The following is a 25,944-nucleotide window of genomic DNA, read 5'->3' as shown; positions in this document are numbered from 1 at the left end:
TCATAGCACATACCCTCTAATCCAGGCAGTATCCTGGCAAACCTCTTCTGCACCCTCTCCAAATCCACATCCTTCCTATAATGGGGCAATCAGAATTGAATGCAATACCCCAGATATGGACTAATCAGAGTTTTATAAAGCTGCAACATAACTTCTTTACTCTTGAACTCAATGCCTTGACTAATAAAGGCAAGAAAAATTTCGCAAAACTGTTTTTTTCTGTTTACATTGTTGAGGCATCTCATAATTTTACGCACCTCATTTTTATCTCCAAAGTTTCCTTTGTTCCACAGGAAACAGCCACAGTCTAGACAGTCTCTTCACAAGGCTCTACCCCCCAGCAACATCCTTGTAAATACCCTCTGCACCCTCTCTACTGCTATCTTGTCCTTCCGGTAGTGTGGTGACTAGAACAGTATACAGTACTCATATTGTGGCCTAACTGATGTCTTGTACAGTTCTAGACTGGGCTCCCTGCTCTTGTATTCAGTGGTTCAACCAACAAAGATGAATATACCCTTAACTGCCCATCCACCTACGTCTGCACCTTTGTGGGCATGTACTCCATGATCTGTTCCTCAGTATATCTCAGTATCCTAATATTTGCGAATTCTCTTGCTTTGTTTTCTCTCTCCAAATGTATTACCTTATTTTTTTTACCAGGTACAACTCCATTTGCCACTTTTGACCTAACTAGTCCATTGACCTCTTTCTGTACCCTAGAATCTCCTCCTCACCACCAATCACATCAATGTTGGTATCATTTGCAAACCACTTAATAATGGACCCTACATTTAAATCCAAATTATTTATATATACCACAAAAGCAGGGAGCCTGGTACTGAACCTCTGGAGACCCATTGCACACAGCCCTTGAATCACAAAAAATCTATCAAATCTTTGCTTCTATCATTCTGTCAACTTTTAAAATGAGTTGTCACTTTCCCTTGGATCCCAAGGCCTTTTTGCTTCTTAATCAATCTGCCATCTTAAGGCTTTTGTTACACAATGAGTCATGAATCTCTCAGACACGACATTTACTTTGGAATATATCAACCATTCAGCAAAACTGGGAAAGGTTAGAAATGCAATGTTTTAAGGTGCAGGAAAGGTGAGGGGGGTTGGGGAGAAGGGAAGAGTGCAATCTGCAGTAATTTGCTTTTAGATTACTATAACAAGATACCCCTGTTGGAAAGTGCAGTTGTTCAAGGACAAGGCAAGCACTGGTTGGTGGCGTGGGAGACTTGCATGTCATCCACTCTGTGGCCGAGTAGTGGAAGAAGAGAGGGGGTAAAATTGGATACTTTCAACAGGCGGAACAGTCGGAAGGGGGGCCATTTTCCGAACTGAGAGAAAGGGGTGTGTCCTGCCTGGAGACTTGACTCCACTCTGCCCACAGAGGAGAGTGCTGCAACGCTAGATGGTTCACATACACCCACTACGAGCACTGGTTCTTATCTCCTGGGTGTTACTCTGTAGCATTTTGTCGTCGCTACCCTTGAACCGGAACTCCTCCAGCCGATTGGTTACACTGCACTGCTGTTACTGTGTCTGTTTAGGAAGATAAGTCACCATTTCAGACTCACGCTTCACAAGGATGTAAGGCTTCACCTGAAAACCGTCGGCTTATTTCTCCTTTTTGTTTTTGGCCTTCATTGAAGGATGTCTAATTTTAGATAACTTTTAATAAGTGTTTTTTGTTATCTTAGTTTTAGAAAAAATGACTTAGCTGTGTGAATGATGATAGAGAGGGAGGGGAGATGAGCTGCTCGGCTCCTTCGGGTCAGTCAGCCTGAGGAGAAGGGAGAAACCTTGCCGGCTTCTTTCAGATGGCTGTGCAGTGCTCGCTGTGGCCGGATGAGGGTGTATCTCTGATCGGACACTGATTTCTTACCCCCCACCTCCCCCCCCACCCACCCCTCTTCCCCCTTGTAATTTTTGGTTTTTTTTGTGTGTGCCGAGTGAGGCAATCCCATTCCCCTCGGGCTCGGTCCGAGACCTTCATTCAGTCAAGGGGAGGATTAAACGCCCCATTCGGCGAGAGAGAGAGACAGGCCGGGGAAAGATGGGGAACACCACTTCATGCTGCGTCTCATCCAGCCCCAAACTGCGGAGGAACCACGCTCGCCTGGAGACCTACCGCACCGACACCGACATCAGCCGGGAAGACACGGGCTGCAACCTGCAACACATCAGCGACCGGGAGGCGGTGGACGGTACGTTTCCCTCCCTGTTGTCGCTTCCCCTCGCCTCGCCTCTCGTCCTCCGTGCCGGGGCCTCGCTTCCTTTCAAGTCTTATACCGGCCTCAGCAGAACATGTCCGCGGCCCCGGGGCTGGAGGGAAAGTCTGCCTCTGTCTCGCCTGTCCATGTATTTCAGCAGTTTTAAATTGTATTGCTTTACCCAGGATCTGAGTGGGCACCTCAGGATCTGGGGGTTTCAACATGCCCATATAAACGACTATATATATTTAATAGTCTTTTTATTTAGATTGGAGTTCTGCTGCTGTTGATCAGAAACCTGGTCTTGTGCTGCTTGGAGTGGGTATGAAGTGGGGGGAAAACCAGAAGAGCATTAGGAAGCTGATCAAATGCATATATATATAAAAATAACATCCCCTTGTCAACTGCTGATCTGAATTTGAACGAAACCGGCACCAATAAAGGCATACCTTTAGCAGGCTGGCTGTTTCCCCCCCCCCCCCCCCCCCCACCCCACAGGCACTGCCTGAGGTTATCGGTGGAAATTGAATCTTTATCGCCTGGTCATTTTGTAGAGACTGCGGGGATTTTGCCCGGCTGTGAATGCGAGGAATTCCCTCCGCGGCTTTGGGTCACTTCAGGTGGATGCGCGCTTTGCAACTCGCGAGGATTGTAAAGGGCTGCCCTTGGAGTGGAAGGGGACCCAGTCGCGACTGGCAGTGGGACGGAGTTTGTTGGTAAATAGCTTCCTGCTGTTGCGATTGTTCCAGCTTTCTGGATGAATCTGGTTTCAGACCGTGTCTGAGAAAATGTTTAAAGCTGCAGTGTAGCATCTTTTGTTTTTGAAAAGAAAATACAATAGATCCAGTGAGCGTCCTGTGATTGGTGTTGGCACTTTCGGAATGTTCTCTTGGCTGGGCGTTTGGTTGGTGACCCAACCGTATTAATCTGTGACGTGAAATGTTTTGAGAGTCTGGTGTTTCGCTTTGTTATAATGGTCACACTTGCCCCTGTTGTAGACAGTTCGCATCAATTTAGATTTAAACATACCACTTGCATGTTGATCAAGGCTTAATGCTTCCTAGTTTGTACAAATACAGTAGATATAAAACAGTTACACCAATTGGAGAGATAAATATGTCTTGGAGTATACCTCTGCACAAAATGTATTTTGTGTCTCTAATGATTTTTGTTCATTATCAGAAAATTGTCAACAGTCTGAGTTAGACTGCCCAAGTCTTTGATCCAGTACAAGTTTCAGACCATCCTTCTAGATCATCAACTCTGTATGCTTCTACTTTGCATACATAATCTAGCTTCACCTTTTGCTTTGGCCCATCTTGCTTTGTTATCTCTGCACTTGACCATCCCGATGTGATTCTGGCTGACTTCCCCCATTCTGCTTTGTCAGCTCAAGGCTAACCAAATCAATATACAGTACGTGAGTTATAATTCACACCAAGTCCTGTGACCATAACCCTGTGTGACAGCTGCATTCCTTCAGCTCTGATCTTGATCATCTCCGAGTTTAATTGCTTCTCCCTTGGTCTCATGCCTTCACTTATCAAGTGTCTAAAGCTTTGGTATTCTTTTTGTTAAACCATTTTGTTTCATCAGCCCTTTTTCATAAAAACCTACTTTTTAGATCAAACTTTTGGCCAACTGCCCCAAGATGTGACTGGTTGCGAGATTTTGCTTGCTAGCACCCGGAAATGTCTTGGGACATTTTAGTGCCTTGAAGGTGCCATATAAAACAAGTTCCTGTTTGAGGACATAATCTAGATTGAATCTTCAATCTGGGATTTTGTCAAAATTATGTCTCTTGCTGTAGAATTGAGCAGTTTTCAAATATTACCAACAATCTTTTCTTCATGGGACAGTTGCGTAAGCATTCTTCATGTTCTTTTCATTATTTTGATCCCTGAATAGAGTTCATTTTGTCTTATGATTGTATACACTAAACCCTAATTTAACATCTTGTCTGCAAATGTCATGGTGAATGGTAAAGTTCACACGGCATTATTCAAAGGTGAATAAAGGGAAGGGGAAGACCATTCTAAGACACTTGGAGAGGGATGATGCCTTATTAGTTTTTTTCCAGATTTGTATGCAAACATTTCCTCCTCAACCAATACTATTAATTAGACTCATTGAAAATTTATGACAGAAGCGGCCACTTAGCCCATTGTGTATATGTAACTCAAGAAACAGCCATCCATCCTGATCTCACCCCTCAGTCCTAGGTTTGCAGTCATGCAGGTCACTGCTCTTCAAGTACACATTCATGTGCTCCTTAACTGTCAAAGAGTTATACGGCACAGAAACAGGCCCGTTGGCCCAACTCCTCATCCTACTCAAAGTCTACCGCCCAGTTCTAGTCAATCCTCTTGGTTACCTCTTCTGAAAACTCAATCAAATTCGTGAGACATAATTTCCCATGCACAATGTGATGAGAAATTTTCTCTCTCATCTTTCAGCAGAGAGCTCCAGACTTTGATTATAAAATGTCTAAAACCAAATGATTTAAGGTACAGGATAAGAGGTTTAGAGGGGATCTGAAGAAGAATTTTTAACATCCAGAGGGCGGTTGCAACCTGGAATGCACTGTCTAAATGGGTGGTGGAGGCAAGTCCTCTTGCAATGTTTACTAAGTATCTAGGCAAGCACTTGAATCATGAAAGCAAAGGCTAAAGATTAAGTATTGGTAAATGGGATTAGCTTCGATGGATATTTAATGGTCAATGTGGACATGGGGGGTGGAACCAAAGTGCCTGTTTCTGCGCTTTATGACTCTATTCTGGGTGAAAATTATTTTTCCTCATCTCCCTTCTAATCCTAGTACCAATTACATCAACTCTATACCCCTAGATTAACCAATATGAATAAATGTAAATGGGTTGAATGGCCTTGCTCATCCTTGTGTTGTCTGTCAGAAACATAAACTGAAGAAATAGTGAGGTAACATATTTGTGCTGATGACACCCAGCTGGACCTCCATGCTGCCTCTGGATTGTTGGACTGTCATCATTCACCATCCCTTGGAAAAAGCTCATACTTGACTGTCTCTTTGAACACCATCTCATCTTTGAACTCTTGATTCCTCCTCCTGTAGTGTTCTCCATTGTGTAGTGGATTCCTCAGTGTGTTATTGCAATTTAGCATTTGAATGCATTCAACCATTCTACTTAGTGAAAGAGGTGAAATGGTCCCTATCAAAGTCTCAAATTATATGCAATTGTGATCATATTTTCCCTCTCTCACATTGAACTTGACTTTTCTGCACACTATAATAGAGTTGCCCACACTGTCCCCTGTGATCTGCTCTCCAGCTGGTTGGCACTTCATCCCCTGCTTTGTTTTATACGTTTAGTGAATGGCTTCTCCTGTTCCCACAATATTATCTCTGAAGCCTTTGGCTCCTTAAATTTCTCAGTGATGAGGTTAGTGTTGCATGATTCCACCTTTACCTCAGCTGATCCACTGCCGAAACACCAATCCACATTGCTCCTCTAGCCCTATATTGCTCCCAGGTCTCTGCACTCACTGAGTTCTGGCTCCATGTACACCATGGATTTTAATTGCCCCACCATCAGCTGCAGCAGCATCTTCATCTACCTAGGCCCCTAACTCTTAAAATTGCCTATCTAAATCTCTCTGCCTCTCAGTATTTCTCCTCTTATAAGACTCATTAGGTTGTTAGCCTGCTTTTGGTAATCTGCCCTAAAACCTCATTAAGTGGCTTGGAGTCAGGTTTTGCTTGATAATGCTGCTGTGAAACTCACCGGGAATTTAAAAAAAAATTTAATTGCTGTATAAATTCAAGGTGTTGACCGGCATTATGAAAGGATCAAAGGGAGGGATTTGAAACCAAGGATAAGAAGTTTAAAATGGGCATTTGGGCCATAAGCCAGTGTAATTCAGCAAGTACAGGAAGGGATATGGATTCAATGGCAGAAGTACAGAGCTTGTGGAAAGGCCAGCGACTGTGGCTCCATTTTTTCCAGTGGAGGAAATGGTGGTTGGTTAGCTCAGGTTGAGTACAATGCTGAAATTAAGTTTTCAAATGATGTTTGCCCCGATACCCCTGTTGTATTAGTTATCTATTTCCCCAGTCCTTCCATCCCCACCTTAGTTTATCTATTGCAAATTTCCTCCTTTAAACTTCTCCTCTTCCCCTGAATCTTCAAAACCTACTTCAACTTGCTACTTCTATTTCCTTTTGTAATCTTCTGTCAAATTTTGTTTAATAACTCCATTGGAGTTTCTTCATTTTTTCATGCTAAAACCATGTGAATCCATGTTATTGTTGTCAGGGTGACTTGCAGAAGAGATTGACATTGATGAGCTAAAGAGTTAGGATAAAGCAGTTGGTGAAATGATGCTCTTAGTGAGGCAGTGTATTAGTATGGAATGGTTTAAGGTTCAGAACTTCAGTGGCAGACCAATGTCTATGATTTTCATTGACATTGCAATTCTCTGAACAGCTCTGGACTACATTGGAAATCTGCTATGTGCTGCATTTCACAGTAAGAAAAAACTGTTTGTCAGGTACTTAAAAGGCAGTTCCTAAAGGCTACACCTTTGAATTAATGTAACTAAAGGGGGAAAATATCCTTAACTTTATTGTTCTTAAGTTTTTTTCCTGGTCACGACTCTGGTGTGGGATTCTTGCCATGGTAAAATTCCCATGCAAAACCTAAATGGAGATGAAGATTTAAAATGAAAAGAGTGATTCGATTTACTGCTGACGATTATAATGAATGGCTCTTTTTGTTTAGTTTTCTCATCCTTAAGCAAAAGCAGGGATTTAATCGCTGTACGTGGATGAGCAAATAAATCAGAATAAATCACCAGATCACATGCGGACGAAGACGTGTTTTTTTTTCCAATGTGGCCCTCATTTTCTTTCCCTCATTTGCAAGGGTTGCAAACGTGAGCATTTTCTGGTGGATAATTAGCTTTACCATCTATCACCATGTTGAACACAAGCAGGTCTGCCAGAACCATCAGGAGTTCCCTGGAGGGCAAAGTTACTCCAAAGGGTCAGATCTGGAAAGAAAGCTACCTTCCCTGCCTCTCTCCTGCTACTGCAACCTTCACACAGAAGGACTGCCGTGAAGTAGTCACAGATTATTTTTTTGACACTGGAGAACATCTAGTCAGTCATGTGTTTCTTTACTCTCCTTACCTACCAAACAAAACTTTCCCACTGGCCTCCTGCTCAAACTATCAACCCCTATCTAATTTCTCTCCAGCCCTCCCATTTTTTTTCAAGTTCACCTTACCATCTTGTGTTTCATCGATGCCATTTTCACTAAATTAATTACCACCCAACTTCTCTTACTGGCTTCCTGATTAGTGGTCTTATCTGGTCTTCTATTTAGAATTCCCCGAATAAGCCCCTGGGGGGAAAAAAAAATCATCCCTGATCTTTTGGTCTTTGCAAACTACCACTCTGTCTTCAGCTTCTCTTTCCTTTCTAAAGTCCTCGAATATATTGTGGAATCTAATATCTGTGCCTGTCATTCCTGGAGCCCTAGAGTCATATAGCATGGAATCAGGCCCTTCAGCACAACTGGTCCATGCAGACTAAGGTGCCCATCCAAGCTAGACCCATTTGCCCACGTTTGGCCCAGAACCTTCTTAACCTTTCCTATACATCTACCCTTCCAACTGTCTTTTAAATGTTGTTATTGTACCTCCCTCAACCATTTCCTCTTGCAGCTCATACCACATACGAAGCAACCTCTCTGTGGAAAAAGTTACTCCTCAAGTTCCAATGAAATCTTTCCCCTCTCACCTTAAACCTATGCTCTCTAGTTCTTGATTTCCCCAGCCAGGTACTGAATCATTCCATTTGGTTTTCTGCCCTTTGCGTTGCAATAAAGCAGCACTAACTAAAGTCCTGAATTACCTTTTTCATTCTTGCATGGCCATTATGCTGCTGCTTACTGTTGATTCCACCAACACCTGCCAATCTTTGTTCAGTTTGGTGGAGCTGCCACTATTGGTGGTCCATTTTAGTCACAGCAATTCTACCAATACCTTTCTTCATCATTGGCTCTTGTCCAGCTCTTCATCAATGTGCGCCTCTTGGCCATAGCATCTCTAAGCAGCAAGTTGGCCTTGAAGTGTACTTCGATACATCCGTCTGCCTCACCACCACTGCTTCCTCTTTTGATCTCTTGATATTGTTAAACTGTGCAACAACAGTATTGGCTATGCTGCCACGACCTTCAGCTATATTTTGGAAAGAATAATGTACTCTACCCCACAGCAGATTCTATACCCATTACCTCTGTGAACCAGACAATTTATGATATTGGTTTTCAATTCCTTTTCAAACTGAGCTTCTGACTTCATTCCCCATTGGAAAATTTACATCTACTTCTGTAACTTTTGCCCTCCTCATGAATGTGCTGCAGAAACCTTCAACTGAGAAATTCTCACCTGCAGTCTTGACTTGTACCAGCTTCCCCACAGTTCTTTGTTATTATGATCATCCCAAACTGCTGTCCACATTCTGTCCTGTAATGTCCTGATCTCCCATCATCTATACCCTTGCTCGCTGTTCCTCTCTTACTCGAACTTAAAAAATTTTTGTCCTTGCATGTCCAAAATTGAGATGGAGGACATGGCAGCATATCCAGGACCACTACTGGAAAGCTTAATATCAAGGCAACTAAGAGATCAGGATGAGAAGTGGACTAATGAATCAATGTACTCTTAGAAACTAACCAGCTGCTGAAGTTGATGTTGCCTCCCTACCTCTAAAACCACTTTCAGTACAAAGCATTCTCTTTTATTTTTCTGTTCATCAGACTTTGGCTTCATGTACCAAGCCCCACTTGCCCCAAGCTCTGGTGCCTTTGCCCACCCATTAGTGGCTGTGCTTTCAGCTGTCCTTGACCCATATTCCTAAGCCCTTCCATTAATATTCTACCTCTCTTCCTTTTATTGTCTGCCTTAAGTTGAGCTCTGTGACCAAGCTATCATACAGTCCTCCTAATTCCTCTCTTCGATTATTGTTCATTTTCACTCAGCTGTTGACCTCTGTGTATTGTTATTGGAAAGTTTTTCACCATTAAAGGTATTGTACAAATATCAGTTGTTGTTAGAACATTTTTCATTTATGACATGACTTCTGTGAAAATAGTTCTAAAAATGCCTCAATATAGATACATAAGCTTCTTCAATGAAATGAAAGGGAAATTCAACAGTTTTTGTACTTGGGGAAAAATCAATCAAATAAGCAACTTTTAATCTGAGAGCCCAATTCATTTTGTTAAGAATTCCATGATTGTTAAACATTTGTCCTTTTGGCTATTGATAATACAGACACATTTGTTTTCCATTTCCTTGTGATGGTATGGCATTATTGAGCTATATTTGTAGCAAAAGCAACCCACTTTGAACACCAGTATTAGGATCATCAATTTACAGGGAACGTCCCTCACTGGATTTAGTCGAAATCTGGCAGGAAGGGGTTCTGCAGTAGCTAAATGGCTTCTTTTCCTCATAACTTGAGAACTCAATGTCTTCCTGAATAGTTAGACTTGTTTAGAAAATTGTGTGTGTATGCACACATTAAGCTGACCTTTTTTTTTGCTTAGCGAAGGTGAAGATGCCAAAAAATCATATGATAGTTTTACCATTATCATACACAAGTCAAAAAATCATCTGTTTGATGTGATTTGTTTCATTATTGTTATTTTGTGAAGTATTTTCTTTAAAGCCATGCTCTCTTTAAGTGTGAACAGTCCAGGTACCCTGTGGTGTTTATCCTCTGAAGAGTCGCTGTGGAAATATCACTAGTTCTTTAGTGACTTTAGGCACCATAATTAAATGTTGAAGATTTGAAATGAAAGCAGAATGTGGATGAACATATGAGGTCAGTCATCAGCTGAAGGGAAACATAGATTGTCAGTTTGGACACACATATGCCTTCAAATAGTTCTGCTTTTAGGAGGATTATAGATCATTTACTTAATTTGATGTTATTTACGGTATTGAATTAACTTACTACAACTTGGTAGGTTTTACATGTGGAATGATCAGTTTCAGCTAGACCAATCTCTTTTGGCGTATTCTGCACCTCATACTTCATTGCTTCTGGGATTTGGTGCCTGTGGAATTCAATCTCCATTTCTATCTATCTCCCATATTCTCTGCACTCCTCAAATTCTGGTCTTTTGATCAGCCCTGAGTTTAATCCCTCTGTCTTTACTAGCCATGCCTTCAGCAGCCAGGATCAGTGATTAAATATTTGTCTAGTAATCTATAGGTCTTGACAATCTGGAGACTCAAGTTCAAATCCCACCATGGCAGCTGTGGCAGTTAAATTTGGTTAATATTCTGAAATTATTTTTTAAAAAAGTGATTGGTGACGACTGCTCTTCTGTCATTTAAAAACCTGCTTTGTTCACCGATGCCCTTCTGAGCAGAAAATCTGGCCTATGTGTGACTCCAGACTCCATCTGAATTGGCCTAGTAAGCCACTCAGCTTGAGAGTAATTAGGAATGGACAATAAATGCTGGCCTTGTCAGTGATGCCCAGATATTGAAAATAAATTTGAAAAAAAGTGTTCTGGCATTTCCCTCCTAAACCTTCCCATATCTCTTTCCAGATGGTCCTTCAAACCTGCCTCTTTGCCACAGCATGAGTTTGGTTATTCATTCATTAATGTTTGGTAATGTTCCTGTGCAGCGCATTGGTATTGGTTTATTATTGTCACTTGTACTGAGGTACAGTGAAAAACTTGTCTTGCATGCTGTTCGTACAGATCAATTCATTACACAGTGCATTGAGGTAGTACAGGGTAAAAACAATAACAGAGTACAGAGTAAAGTGTCACAGCTACAGGGAAGTGCATTGCAGGTAGACAATAAGGTGCAAGGTCAAACATGGTAGATTGTGAGGTCAAGAGTTCATCTCATCGTATAAGGGAACCGTTCAATAGTCTAAATCACCATGTGATAGAAGCTGTCCTTGAGCCTGGTGGTATGTGCCCTCAGTCTCCTGTATCTTCTGCCTGATGGGAGAAGAGAGAATGACCTGGGTGGGTGTGGTCTTTGATTATGCTGGCTGCTTCACCAAGGCAACGAGAGGTATAGACAGAGTCCATGGAGGGGAGGCTGGTTTCCGTGATGCACTGGGCTGTGTCCACAACTCTCTGCAGTTTCTTGAGGTCCTGAGCAGAACAGTTGCTATACCAAGCTGTGATTCATCCAGATAGGATGCTTTCTATTTTGCATCGATAAACGTAGGTGAGTGTTAAAGGGGACATGCCAAATTTTTTTTAGCCTCTTGGGGAAGTAGAAGTGCTGGTGAGCTTTGTTAAAGGTGCTCTATAAATGGAAGCTTGATTGAATTCAGTCAGTGTGTGCTTATTTTTTCATCTCGCTTTCCACAGCTACTCCTCCCTAGGCCATTACTGGTTCTTCTGAGCAAAAGAAGCTGCAACTTTTTCGATCAGAAGTTATAATTTGCAGTACACTTGGACAGTAACTAAAGTGCCAACATAAATGCTAGTCTGGAGTGCAATAATAACATCTATCCCTGACCTTTTACTTTCTTTTAAACTCCCTTCCACGTTTTAAGTTGTGTGAGCTCAGTTCCACGCAGACTGCCAGAATGTGATTGGGGAGTCATGAAACATAACAGAAGTGTGTAATTTGAGCTTGTGATATAGTGAACAGTGCAATCTGGTTTTAAAAAAGCAGTCAACTATTATTAACTGAACAGCTAACTACAAATAGATATAAATAGATGATGTTTGATTTTTAAGTTTCAACTTAATGTAAGCCTGCTAAATGGTAAATAACAGAATTTGTGTTAAGGTGGCAAATCTAACATTCCATCTGACATTTCCACCTATATTTAGAGCCACCGTGTGTGGATTCATTAGGCTTTTTCAGTGCATTGATGCAGGTAATTAATTTGGAATGTATGACATAACTTGGTGAATACCTCCATAGTTAAAGTTGCTCACTAAACAACATTTGTGTAGGAAACGAAATCAGAAAATACTTGAAATGTTGAGCAGCTTTCACGAAGAGAAACAAAGTTTCACGTTGATAACCTCTCCTATGGACCTGTTACAGTCAAATGTAGGCTGACCTGCTAAATATTTAGTGTTTTCTGTTTCTGGATCTTGGCATCTGCAGCACTTAAATTCTATAGAAGAAGATTACTCGCTCTTTCCTTACTCTATCTGCAGTTTAGCCTTCAAGAAGTCATGGTGTTAACAGAACAAAGGTGCAGGCTTCAAATTAAATTTTGTTTTTAAAGAATTTTCCAAATTATTACAACTGAAGCTCAAATGTTTGTGTGAATTACTGGCATAAACTGATTTAACAATGTTATACTGGGTATTGATGTTTGAGAAGCACTATGGCAACCTTGGTTTGCTCTTTTTCAAGTATTCTCTCTCTCTTATTAAGCCAGTTCTATTTCTACCTCAGATATTGACCTAAAGGCGTCTGGAGAGGAGCTTGCCTTTTTGCAGAGTTGGCTTTCTTGAAGCACTGTGTGCTGTGTTCACCTTTTTGTGAAGGATGTTGTGAATTAGAATTCTATGTTATTACAGTGCTAAACTCCATACCCTCTTTTCTCAACTGATCCCACTGTAATCCCTCTTCACAACTGACCCTTGATAGATTTTCAATGACCTGATCTCCATAAAATGATTGTCAGCATTGTGTAAAAGTTCTGCTGCTTTCCACACTTCAAGCAAAAGAAGGAAAAGGTTAGTTAATAAGAGACAGCAGTATTTTAATGTATATACAGCAAAGAGAAAGTCATCTTAACATTCATCTGTTTATGTTTTTGGTTCCACATTATGTGGGCAAATGTCATATGTTCACTTGACATTGAGCCCCATGGCGTACTTAATATTGAGCCACCAGTGTCTGTAGCCTGGGTTGGTGCAGCTGCCAGAAGAATGTTAAACAATAGGATTTTAGTTAAGCAAATGTTAGGAGGACTTTTTTTTCCTTCAGGCCATCTCATCTGAGGGTGTTTTCACCTGGGTCAGTGTAAGGTCGTGCTTCAGGGCATCACTGTGCATAGGTGATGTCGATATGCATTACCATAATGTTATGACCTTATCTCGCACTTGCACATTGTGATAGGGTGTGACATCACCTTTCCATGTTTGTACATGGGCCAAGATGTGGTGGTCACGGCTGGAGCAGTAGCCTGATACAGTTAGCTTGTGACCTGAGCTGAGTTACAATATGAAAATAGATTAAATGCAACGATTGATCCTGGGAACAGATTTGTGTCCCATCTATCTGAGGTGTAACAGGCTACAACGTTCTTGAGAGTTAACCTTAAGTGAGATGCTGAGATTTCAGTCCTTGACAAAAGCTAATGAGAAACGTTGCTGCAAGTAAGATATTTTGCCCCAGGAGTCATATTTCCAGCACATTTTTTTTCAGTGTTACTGAATCATTCAGTAATGCTTAAATGAATGGCAGATGTATTACTATTGTCACTGTTAAAAACTGTGCAAAAGAGAAATCGTAACATGATCAAAGAAGTAATGTCCTCATTGTAGCAGTGAATGCTAAAAGTCTGATTATAATAAAGATTGAGAAATATGAAAATGCTGTGGCTGGTGGTCAACTGATACTATTGCTGCAGTAGTGCAGTGGATGGTGCTAGGAGTTTCAGATGTAGCCATGGGAAATTACCTGACGTAAGGCACTTTAAATTGTTCCCTTAAAGTTTTTTTTTGTTCAGTGAGTTTATCAATATTTAATGACAATTTAATCAAGGTAAGTGTACTGAAACCTTTAGTGGGGAAGGTACTATATTTAAGCACAATTTGGCATGCTAATGTTTTGAAATTGTGTGGATATATAACCACCACTCTCTTGTTATTCACGGAATAGATTCTTCTAATGTCCAGCAAATTAAGCGAGTTTCCTGTTCTTTTCCTGATATTTAAGAGTTCACAAACTTAGTTAAACTTAGAGTTTAAGCTAGCGTGGCAGGGGTAGGAATCATTATAGTAGGTCAGCAGATGGAGGGATTGAGGGGTAGGTAGAGGGATTGAAAGGAAGGACAGGCAGGGCTGGGTTAATGAGCACGATGGGGCTGATGGGCTGGTGTGTTTATTTCAGTGCAAAGAGTATTATGGGTCAGGCAATTGAACTTGGAGCCTGGATTAGTACATGGAAATGTGATGTTGTAGCCATTACATAAACTTGGTTGAGAGGAGAGCAGGACTGGCAGCTCAGCATTCCAGGATTCAGATGTTTCAGATGCAATAGAGAGGAATGTAAGAGAGGTGGGGTGAGTTGTGCTACTGATAAGGGAGAATGTCACATTGGCACTTACAACATCCAAGAGGACTCATCCAGTGGGACAATATGGGGAGAGCTCAGAATAAGAAAGGTGCAATCACCATGATGGGGTTACACTATCTGCCTCCCAAAAGCCACCAGGAGATAGAGGAACAGATATATAGGCAGGATGTAAAAGCAACAGGGTAGTTATAGTGTGTAACTTTAGTTTTCCCAATATTGACTGGGGCTCCCTCAGCGCCAGAGGCTTAGATGGGGCAGAATTTGTTAGGTGCATCCAGGAGGATTTTGTGGGACGGTATCTAAATAATCCAGTCAGGGAAGAGGCTGTACCAGACCTTATATTGGGAAACGAGCCTGGCCAGGTGATTGGGGTTTCAGTGGGAGAACAGTTAGGGAGCAGTGATCATAACTTGGTTAAAGATGGTAATGAATAAGGTTAAGTCTGGACCTTGGTAGAAAGTGGTAAATTGGGGAAAGGCTAATAATAACCATATTAGGCAGGAGCTGGAGAGAGTAGACTGGGAGTAGCTGTTATTGGGTAAGTCTACATCTGACACGTGGGAGTCATGTAAAGACCAGCTTGTCAGAATTCAGGACCAACATGTTTCTATGAGGAAGAAAGACAAGGTTCGGGAGTCTTGGATGGCAAGAGACGTTGCAAGTTAAGTCAAAAAGAGAAAGGGTTAGAGCCTTTGAGGAATACAATGGAATCAGGAGGGTGGAAAGGGGCCATGAAATATCCTGGGTTAGTGGGATTAAAAGGAATCCCAAGGCATTTTATACTTGGACAGACTCATGAACAGGCAGGGAATTGAGGGAGTTAGACCATGTGCAGGCAGATGTGCATTTTAAATTGGCTTCATAGTCAACACAGACAGAGTGGGCCGAAGGACCTGTTCTTATTCTGTGTTAACATTTGTGACGTTAGAGCGGTGTAAGTCCAACAGGAATCCATACTCTAGATTTTTGTCAATGATAACTAAAGTGGTGTGGGAACAGTCAGCATTTGCCATTCTCCGACACTAACCTCCCCCACCCTCCCCGGACTTGCCCAGCTCTCAATCTGCACATTCCTCCAGTATCAAGGTTGAGAATAAAAGTTTACGCTGCTATTTTATGATCAGTAGATCATAAATGGATGCACTAGTAGAACTCGAGATACAGATTTTTAAGTTTTTGAAAAGGGGCAAGGCCCTTTTGGTGATGCCTTGGGCAGTTCCTGAACCATTGGCAAGCAGCCTATCCTAAAAACTGTCTCCACCTGGAAAGGTGGCATTAACTTGTCTGACGTAAGTGACCTGAATGGCAATTTTGTAGGGAATGTTTGCATTTTATTTACATGCCATTTTATAAACTTAATTTTTCATATTACAGATGCAGTCCTGCTATTTTTAATAAGATGCAGTGAGGTTTCCAATAAGATGTAAGAATCAAATTTCTGTATCCCTTGGCGCAGGGTTATAAAAGGTGTCAATGTTTTTGTCTAGATGAGGGTGATGCCCATTCATAAAACCTGTGGAATACCATTAGTACAATCATTTGAGGATTTGTTCACTTTCTAAACTATTTTATATTATTTTATAAACTGAACTATTTACATAATTATAGCTGTGAAATGGGCCTTTTTGGCTCAATAGGTTTAAGCTGTTTATGCTTCTGTGTGAGTCTCCCTCCATCTTCTTCCCAATCCTGACATTGTATCCTTCTATTCCTTTCCTCTTGTGTTCAGCTAGATTATTCTTGTATGCAACAATACAATTCATCTCAACTACTCCTTGCGTTATAGAGATCCTCTCTCTTTAAGTTTCCTCTGAATTTATTTCCCATTGGATTCACTTGTGAAGATCTTGTTTCCTTCTCTCTAGGTCTTGTTTCCGCGGGTAGAACCGTCTTATCAAGAACTCACCCTGTCAAACGAGTTCATAATCAGTCAGACCCCTGTCAATTCATCCCTGTCATCTCATTCCAAGAAAATAAGTCCCTATTTGTTCAGAGATCTCAGTTCTGATGTTTTAAATATTTAGAGCACTTTCATCAGTGCCTTTTCTCCTTTTACAATATAGAGACCAGAGTTCTCTATTGAGAGAGCACAGCTATGGCTCATCTAGTAAATCGATGGTCTTACTGTTCATTTATGTCTGACTTTATTTCTTTTCTAATTCCTCTTCTGCTTGCCTGCTGTGGTTAGCACTTGGCTGATAGGAGAATTTATGGATGATTTTTCTTCCAGATGGAAGCAAGATCTGAATGCTGAAGTGTGTTTGCTAACTTATACTATTAAGAAATCGTACTAAACAAACCTTTTAGTTTGTTGTATTTTTCTCACCTACTTTGCAAACAATCTCTCTTGTAAATAATGCAGCTCAAACCATAAATAATAACTTGCCATTTCCTAGAAATCTTAAAATCTAGTAAAAACTGATGACAGGCTGTTGTGATAAAAATGAGAATGTTATCTCTGGTTCATATTTCAAATAATATTCATTGTTTACATCTAGAAAACAGTCTTTTATTTGCCCTCATTTTCATTCATCTAGTCCCTCCTTCCCTTTGCTCCACTTCACCAAGCCCAGTGTTTTGCATGTACTTCTGTATAATTCAGGGTTTTCCAGATTCCCCAAATTGTGGTCTCTGCTTTAAGATTGAGAAATGAAAAGGGCACCAGAGCAAGATTGATGTTGATCCAATTTGTAAACAGGGACATGCTTGAGAGTCATAGAAAGTAGAGCATAATACAGGCCCTTCCGCCCACAATGTTGTGCTGACCTTTAAACCTCGCCTAAGACTATCTAACCCCTTCCTCCCACATATCCCTCTATTTTAAATTCCTCCATCTGCTTATCTAGCAATCTCTTGAATTTGACCAACGTACCTGCCTCCACCACCGCCCCAGGCAGCGCATTCCATGCACCAACCACTCTCTGGGTGTAAAAAAAACCTCCCTCTGATATCTCCTTTGAACTTCCCACCCATTACTTTAAAGCCATGCCCTCTTGTATTGAGCATTGGTGCCCTGGGAAAGAGGCGCTGGCTGTCTAACAGAAGTAACCATCTCAGCTAACAAAATGAAAACTTCAGGCACAGTGAACACCAGTTTGGATAAGTGGTTTATTTTAATTGGAACTTTTAAACTGAATCCTCATGTTTATAAAACAGAAAAATCAGCCTGTATCCAGTGCCACCAGTTGCGAGATTAGATTATTGGAGTGGATTACAACTCCTTAATGCCAATTCTGATTTTAAATTATAATCCTCTCAATAAGACTGATCTTTCCTTCTCTGCCTTTTCTCTCTCACTATATTCTCACCAGGATCAGTGAAGCTTATAGCAGCATTGCTGTCGCTGCCCAGCTTAGTCCAATCTGCTTCTATCTGGCGTTCCTGGGCTAGGTTCAGATAATGTAGGACTGATAAACTTCAATAGAAAAGGACACAAAAAAAGCTGTAATCTCTGCAACAGTTTATTCCCTCTGTTCGAGTACCAGCTAACAGTCTCTTCAGTTCATCTCTTTAATGGGTCATATCTTCGGCTCTCCCTTTTCCTCCTCTTACCTTTCATTGTGCTGAAATACATAGAACAGTACAGCACGGGACAGGCCATCTGGCCCACGGCAGTGCCCTGTTCAGGGGGGTACAAGTTAATCAAAAATGGTGACATGGGTAGACAAGGTGGTGAAGAAGGCATGTGGCACGCTTGCCTTCATTGGATGGGGCATTGAGTACATGGAACACCCAGAGGGTGGTGGGTATATGGAATGAGCTGTCAGAGGAAGTGGTAGAGGCAGGCATAATTACAACATTTAAAAGACATTTGGAGAGTTCATGGATAGCAAAGGTTTAGAGGGGTATGGGCCAAATACAGGCAAATGGTACTAGCTCAGCAAGGCATCTTGGTCTACATGGGTGAGGCCTGTTCATGTACTCTATGATTCTATGTGACTGGGAACTCCTGAAAATTCTCTGCTTCCTGACTTTCCTGTACTTGCAATATGTTGTTCCCCCACACTTGTATTTCCTGTGGAGAATAAAGGGTGACATGTGAGAATGTCCTATTCACTTACTGGTTAATCATTGTAATGGTGAGATTGTGCATCATGGTTTGTTCAGACTATGCTGTCAGAATAGCCCCAATGTGAAAACCAGCCCTATTCTCAACAGCCCAATTCACCTGTTCAGATATCTTGGAATGAAAAACTGAACATCATTGAAAAAGGTTTGTGCTATTGTTAAAAATAATTTGTGTCCAAAGCATAATTGGTTTTAAATACTCCTAATTATTTTTAGTCAATTTTGCAATGTGAATTTTTTAAGACACTTTGTTCACTGCATTTGCCCTTAACAGTAGTGCCAGCCAGAAGATTCAGTAAACTGGGACTGGGCTTGGTTGAGTCCAGAGAGTTTCACTTTCTGCCATTTATTTTCATCATGTTTACTTGTATCCATCCATCCATCCATCCATCTATCCATCCATCCATCAAAAATTGGTGAATTATTCATTTGTTTACATTGGATAAAGGTGATGGAGAGGCTACAGAAGTCACATCAAGCTGTTTCATTGCATCATTTGCTTTTTGCTTTCATTGTAGTGAGAATGAAATTTGGCATGTTTTGGATTCTTCCATCTAGAAATAAAGTCAAGCATTTCATGAAGTGCGTGATGTTTTTATGACACTTTTTTGTTCTTCTTATTGTCTCATAGGATGGGGTGTTGCTGTTAAGGCCAACACTTAATGCTTGTTGAGGACTGTATAATTGTCCTCTGGATCTGGTAGGATTGCAGAGCTTCGGTTTTAATCTATTGTTCATGGGATCACAGAGTCATGGTTCTAATGTGCTGATTCTGCAACTGAGCAGCATCACGTTGTAGGTTCACTCAGCTCACACTTTTAGATGTGTCTGATGCTGCTCATGACTTGTTCTTCATTGAACCTGGGCTGGCCCCTGGCTTAGTGGCAATGACAGTGTGGGGAATATTTTTGAGCAGGAACTGTTCAGAAGCATGTCTTGGAGGACCTTCCCTTTCTGGTTCACTTTATTTCCCAGTACACTAAAAGTTACTGAATACTGTTTTCTTTTTTAATGGAGGGAATTGTCTCTAGCACCGGAATACTTTTGATAAGTTTAGGTTTGGTTTGAGCTGTTAGTTAACATGAGAGGGAATCTTCTAATGAATGTGCCCAAAGTTAGCAATTTTCTTGTGCTGATGTAGAGCAGTCCAGTGCCAGTGCAATTCTTGCCTTGTATGGCAGTGCTTTTTGAATAAACTGTTCCCATGTATATTGTAACTTCACATCTTATTTGAAATCTGTGTCGACACTACATTTTTTGATGCTCAGACTTAAAATTTCCTCTTTGTTATTGTAATGAGCTGTAAGTTTAGCAGGAACAAAGCTGACTCCGGAAGAAAGCTTGAATATACAGCTGAGAAATAAAGTAGAAGGTTGGCACTCCTGTTAAAGACACTCAAAGAAACTAAGAATGAAATTCTTGCAGTTGTCAGTTTACTGTCTAGTGTGAGAGTGAATATGGGGAGTTTACTTGTTCTCTTCTAAAATTTAAAAAAAAGTCCTGCAAAGGCTGGAAGTTTCAAACAAAGTAGAAAATACCAGCAATAAAAAAAAAATTGCTGGAGGAACTCGGTGGGTTAGGCAGCATTTATGGAGGGAAATGGACAATCGACATTTTGGGTCAAGACCCTTCACCTGGACTGAGGAACAACACCTTGTATTCCACCTGGGTATTCTACAACCTGATGGCATGAAAACTGAATTCTCCATTTTCGGGAAGACTGCTCCCCCACTGTCCTTTTCCCTCTCTTCCTGGTCCACCCAGTTCCTCCTCCACCCACCCCAACACCCATCATACTTAAAAAGAAAATAAAGCGGTCCAGATGAAGAGTCTTGACCCAAAACGTTGACTGTCCATTTCCCACCACAGATACTGCCTGAGCTGCTGAGTTCCTCCACTATTCTTTGTTGCTCCAGATTCCAGCATCTGCAGTCTCTGTGTCTCTAGAAAATACCAGCAGTGCCCAATAAACCTGAAGTGTGTTGGAGAGAAAAGATAGATTGCGTTCTTATTTACCAATGCAGCTTTTTGCTATGTATTTCCAATGTTTACTGTTGCTTCTTCATCTCCTGTAGTGTTTGATTCTGAATTGTTGCTTTTTTTAAGAGCACAGAGTCTGATTATCTGCACATCAGGCCTGTCCTGTTAATTGTAGCTGCTATCATTTATCATTGGCTTTTTGCAATGATGTTTAGCTATTTGGAAATAAGCTACTTTGGAGACTAGGTTGGGCCAATGACCCTGTTTCAGTGCAGGTAGTCACTGGATGAACAATTGGGTAGCTGGCTAATCTATCCCCAGTTTATGAAACATCTCAGCAGAACAGATTTATTGGTGATCAGTGAGTGTCTGGAGTGACAGCCAGTGTGAAGAGTATGAGTAAATCTGGCACATACTGTATTTACGTGGCTGGGGAGCCTGAACGTTGCCCTGCCATCCCCTGCCACCAGAGATATGTATGTGCACTTTATGTTGCAGCAATGTATGTGCTTAGCTGGAGTCTGCAGTTGCATGGTGTTTAATTTGGCTTTTTGTTTGCCTGGCTACATAACAGTTCATCCAGTGACTGCCTGCAGTAAGTGGGGACATTTGGCCAACTTCTTTTACAAGTGGACTTATTTCCAATCAGCCAAATATCATTTGGTTGCTTTCCAGGGAATTGGGCTGAGTTGACAACAGGGCCTTAGGGAGAAAAGTAGGAAGGACTTGGACATGATGGGTTGAATGAGCTGTGATCAAGTCAGAAGAACACACAATCTAGTCTGGATTACAGAACCATGCAGCTGGCATTCACCGTGTATGTGTGAACCCTGCTGAATTTGACCCTGCCAAGTGCCCCACGATAGTGGTATTTGCTAGTTTCATTTTCAGGATGGGGCAAGTGGCTTTGTGTGGGCTGATTTTATAGGTAAGCTTATGGGTACTTTAACCACACATGTTTTAACAGATTTTCCCGTTATACCTAAAGGAAATGTCATACAGAACTTCTTTGTTCTGGTTCAGGAAGATTTTATTGGAATGTAGTTAGATATGGATAGATTTATTTATTAGTAACATGTACATCGAAACACATAGTGAAATGCGTCTTTTTGCGTTACTGAAAATGTGCTGGGGGGCAGCCCACAAGCGTCACCACTCCGGCACCACAAAGCATGCCCACAACTTTTTACCTGTATGTCTTTGGAATGTGGGAGGAAACTGGAGCACCTGGAGGAAACCCACACAGACATGGGGAGAACATACAAACTCCTTACAGACAGTGGCCAGAATTGAACCCAGGTCGCTGGTGCTGTAATAGCATTACGCTAACCGCTACACAGAGGGGGAAAATGATTTATGTCAGGCAGGTAAAAATTGAAATTAAGAATTTGGAGACTTAAATATTGAACTAATAAGGTAAAAGAAAATGGTTCAGTCAATACATGGATGACTAATTCGATGCCTGTATGTTTGAACCTGTAGTTTCGATGAGCAGGACAGGTGTAAGTTTTTAAGACAAAAGGAAAATATTACAAGCAGCAGCAGATCTGGGAGTTTTGCCATTGTTTCTGGCAAGTGATGCCCAGTATTTGAAGTTTATTTAAAGCATCATTATTTTTAATTGTATGTACCTCCACTGTAAGAGGTGATTTAACATGAGTATGTTTTAGATGAAAATTAGTTCCTCATTCACTACCAGTACCTGATTTATTGAGAAGCAGCAGGGAGATTGAGCAATTGGATTGAATGTGTTCATTTTGCTGAGAGAATCTCACAAAAGTGATCCAATAATCTGTTGCCTTAAATTGACTTTCCTTTTGAAGAGAAAGGATGACTTGCGTTGATGTTACCTCAGGACATTCCAATATGTTTTTTTTGAAGTGTAGGCAGAATAAACTGTCATTGAGTTGAAAGAACATATAATTTAGTCTGGATTACAGTATGTTTTGTACCCAACGATTTTTATTTGTAATGTAGGAAATATAGGTGCCAAATTACTCACAGCAAGCTCCCACAAATAGCAGTGTGATAATGAGACACTTTTCAGCAAAGGTGATTTTTTTTTAAGAAAAATTTTTGAAGTGGCACTGTTTTCAAAAGAGAGGGAAGCTTATTAATCCAAATTTCTGCTTTGGGGAGAGCGATCTTCATCGTGATGAATGCAAATAGCACTCTGATGCATCATTACAGTTTGTGGCATTCTGTTTAGTTTGTACATTTAAAAAAAAATATGCTCTCAGGAATTTGGCTTTGTTTGTGCTTTTCCTTTTAAAAGCCATGAATCAAACAAAAAGCTGAATGGATTTTGCAAAACATTAAGGAGTTGTTTCACGCTATTTCTTTCACTGGTTCAGGAAGGCTATTTTCTTGAATGTGATAGTGGGGGAATAAAGATATTTTCTAATAGATAAACAAAACAAGAGGAATTAAGGAATTGGAAATTTAAACATTGAACCAATGAAGGAAAAGACAATGGATGGGTTAGTTTGTGGCTGAATAACTTGATGCTCCAGTGGCTGTGATGGTGATTTGCAGTTTTCAAAGGTTTGAAATTAATAATGTATCATTTGATGGTTCTCTAAATATTGCACATTGAAGTTTGTTTAGTCCCAGTAATGCTTTTGGAAGTGAAAAACTCTTACAAATGTTCATGTCTTGCAGAGTTCAGTTAATTACATGCAAGCAATCTGGTGAAATCATGTTTTCTGAAAACCCAGAAAATATTGATAGTCTAAATGCTTAAATAAATGCAAAATGTGTGGAGGAATAGAGGAGTTTTTAGTTGGGAGTGGGGATGTTTGTGAGAATGAAAAGACGCCAGTTGCTGCTACTGGTAAATCCCTCTGGCCCTGAACCATATACAAGGAGTGCCAAAGCTGAAGGTGGTCCAGCAGTCAGTATTTGACATTGAGGTCAGTACTTCAGAGGTCCTGCTTGCATGTCAGTATTTGCTTCCAGATGGATTTGGATTGGATCTCATTCCCCTTCTGTCCTGCTGATGAAGTGTTTCAGGCTGCTGTGTATTGTCTACAGCACTCTTAATGGGATCAAGAGCTCTTGCCAACAGTGCACCAGCTGGAACCACTTGGCAGCAGTGCTTGGGTTAGAGTGAATGGAAGAGAGAATGAATCTGAAGGGCGGAAAGCAGGTGGTGTGGATTGGAAGGGGAAACTCAAGGAAAGGGAGCTAGAAGGGAGGATGAGTGATAGTGAAGGGTACTACAGAGTGAATGACAGTGTATGAAAGGAAATGGGAAGAAGCTGAGAGGATTGTTCTGGGGAAGAATGTGAATGTTGGCAATAACTGGGAACGCCACAGAAGGAGCACACCAGTATTAGTGGGGGTAGGTTAGGGAGAAAGGAGAAAATTGGACATGTCTTGGAGACATGGTCAGGATCAACTGACTAAAAGATCTAATTGACTAAAAGATCTAATTGACTTCCTGCTGTATCGCCTTGTGTAATTATAATATCAAGGATCTTGGAGAGGTACCAAGTAAGGAAGCTGGGATAAAAAGTAAAAAGTGCTGTGAATGCTCAGCAAGTCAGGTAGCGTTCTCTAGAGAGAGAACTGCAGTTAGTTTTGGGTCAATGATTCTCCAACAAACCCCTTCATTGATCTGAAAAGTTATCTCGTTTCTCTCTCCAGAGAATGCTGCCTGACTTGCTGAGTATTTTCAGCAAATGCTGTTTTTATTTCAGATTTCCAGCACCTGCAATTTTGATTTTTCTAGAGCAGACATACCAGGATGATATGAAGGGTGATGAAGTTATGCAGAGAGAGTAGAGAAGGTAGATTGTTCTTCTCAAAGCAGAGAAGGTTAAGGAATATCTAAAATAATGTGCATGTGTGGAAGGTGGTGAGGGTTTGATCTAACAAATTCTCTATCCTCTGTAGTCAGTTGCCATGGATAAAAATAATCTGCAAAATAATTAGAGTCAAAATGAAAACTCATTTTATTATATTTTTATCAAGATCAGAAATGTTGGTGCATGCAGATTCTGTACAAAAAAGCCATTTGGCAATGAACTTGAAGAGTGTAAGTTTATGGCATCATGTAGAGGTTGGTGGGATTATATTGGATCATTCTTTTAAAGTGCTGGCATAGCCATGAGAGGCTTTTTAGGTACAGGCAATCCCCAGGTTATGATAGGGTTCCGTTCCTGAGAACTGTTTGTAACTTGAACTGTTTGTAACCTGAACTGTTCGTAAGTCAGAGCTGAACAAAATATTTGTGGGAGAGGATCACGGGAACAGCTGTGACAGGAGAGCAAGCAGGCGAGGGGAGAGCAGCTGCCAGCTGGCCTCACTGACTTGGGGAGTGAGCGGGTGAGTCTGCTCAGCTCTCCCAGCTCTGCTCGGCTCAACCCAGCCCCCGATTGTTGCGGGTGGGGAAGGGGATGGGAGAGAAGGCATATGGAAATATCCCATTCCCAACTGGCAGAAAATGCCTGCAGCCCCACAGTAGCCAGCAAATCCTTCCCCTTCCATCCCACCAGTGTCCCAAACACTCATTCCAATGTACAGGGTGTCCATAATTAGACCCCAAGTTCCAAAACCATGCTTGCCACTTTTTTGCTTTTATTTGTTTAGTTGACACATGGGAAACTGAACTGAGAACTAACAGAAATATTTGCAAAACCAAACAAAATGGAATTGATTAATAAAATGAAGTTTCCCTCTTGTAGTATGTAAGCAACCTCAACACTTAAGGTGTCTGTGAACTTGTTCAAGTTCATCTCAGTTCTTTAAGTAGTTTGAATAATTCAACAAAAAAAGTTTCAGGTTATGTCTCTTTAGCTATATTTACCAGAATCTTGAGAGTTGTTGTTAAGCAATAATATTGTTTGGTGTGCTCCATTTTGCTGCATTAGTGATAGAAAGTGAATATTAACCATTAGCTTGAGCTATATCAGAAATGTGGCCGTGGTCATGGAGCTGGCTAGCTTGTTTCTTAATGTAGACTTATAGAACAAACATCTATGTGGTTCCGTGCTCCAGAGGATACTGATTTAAGATATTAATATTGGTTTCTCTTCCATGTTGCCAAAGTTTATTTTGTTCTTTGAGGTTCAGAAAAATGAGAAGTGCCTTCATTGAAATCTTAAAAATATATAGAGCAGCACACAAGATGCTGGAGGAACTCAGTGTCTCAGTTAGCATCTGTGGAGCATCTCAACCTGAAATGTTGACTGTCCATTTCTCTCCATAGATGCTGCCTGACCCCCTGAGTTCTTCCAGCATCTGCAGTCTCTTGTGTCTCAGTTAAAATATTTAGTCTCTGGCAGGCTATATATTTATTCTTTTTCAACACCGTTCTTCTTTCTCCCCATGACCTTTCACCCCCTTACCAATCAAGAACCACTCAATCTCTGCCTTA

At 41.0% G+C, this 25,944-nt stretch overlaps 1 protein-coding gene across 2 annotated transcripts in view; it reads left to right on the top strand.

Annotated features, from left to right (window-relative positions):
• Positions 1-1,371: 1,371 nt before the first annotated feature.
• The window catches only part of ccny (cyclin Y), a 197,364-nt gene continuing 172,791 nt past the window's right edge, over positions 1,372-25,944 (top strand). The window contains exons 1-2 of one of the 2 annotated variants that reach the window (XM_052016633.1): positions 1,429-1,599; positions 1,963-2,216. In XM_052016633.1, coding sequence (XP_051872593.1) covers positions 2,066-2,216 — 151 coding nt within the window. In that variant the 5' untranslated portion in view covers positions 1,429-1,599; positions 1,963-2,065. Of the gene's footprint in view, positions 2,217-25,944 lie in introns of both variants that reach the window. The other variant, XM_052016631.1, reaches the window with a different exon arrangement.

Source organism: Pristis pectinata, chromosome 5 (genome assembly GCF_009764475.1).
Source record: "Pristis pectinata isolate sPriPec2 chromosome 5, sPriPec2.1.pri, whole genome shotgun sequence".
Taxonomy (NCBI): Eukaryota; Metazoa; Chordata; class Chondrichthyes; order Rhinopristiformes; family Pristidae; genus Pristis; species Pristis pectinata.
Note: the sequence above shows the minus strand (reverse complement) of the source record. Positions and strands in the feature narration are given on the sequence as shown.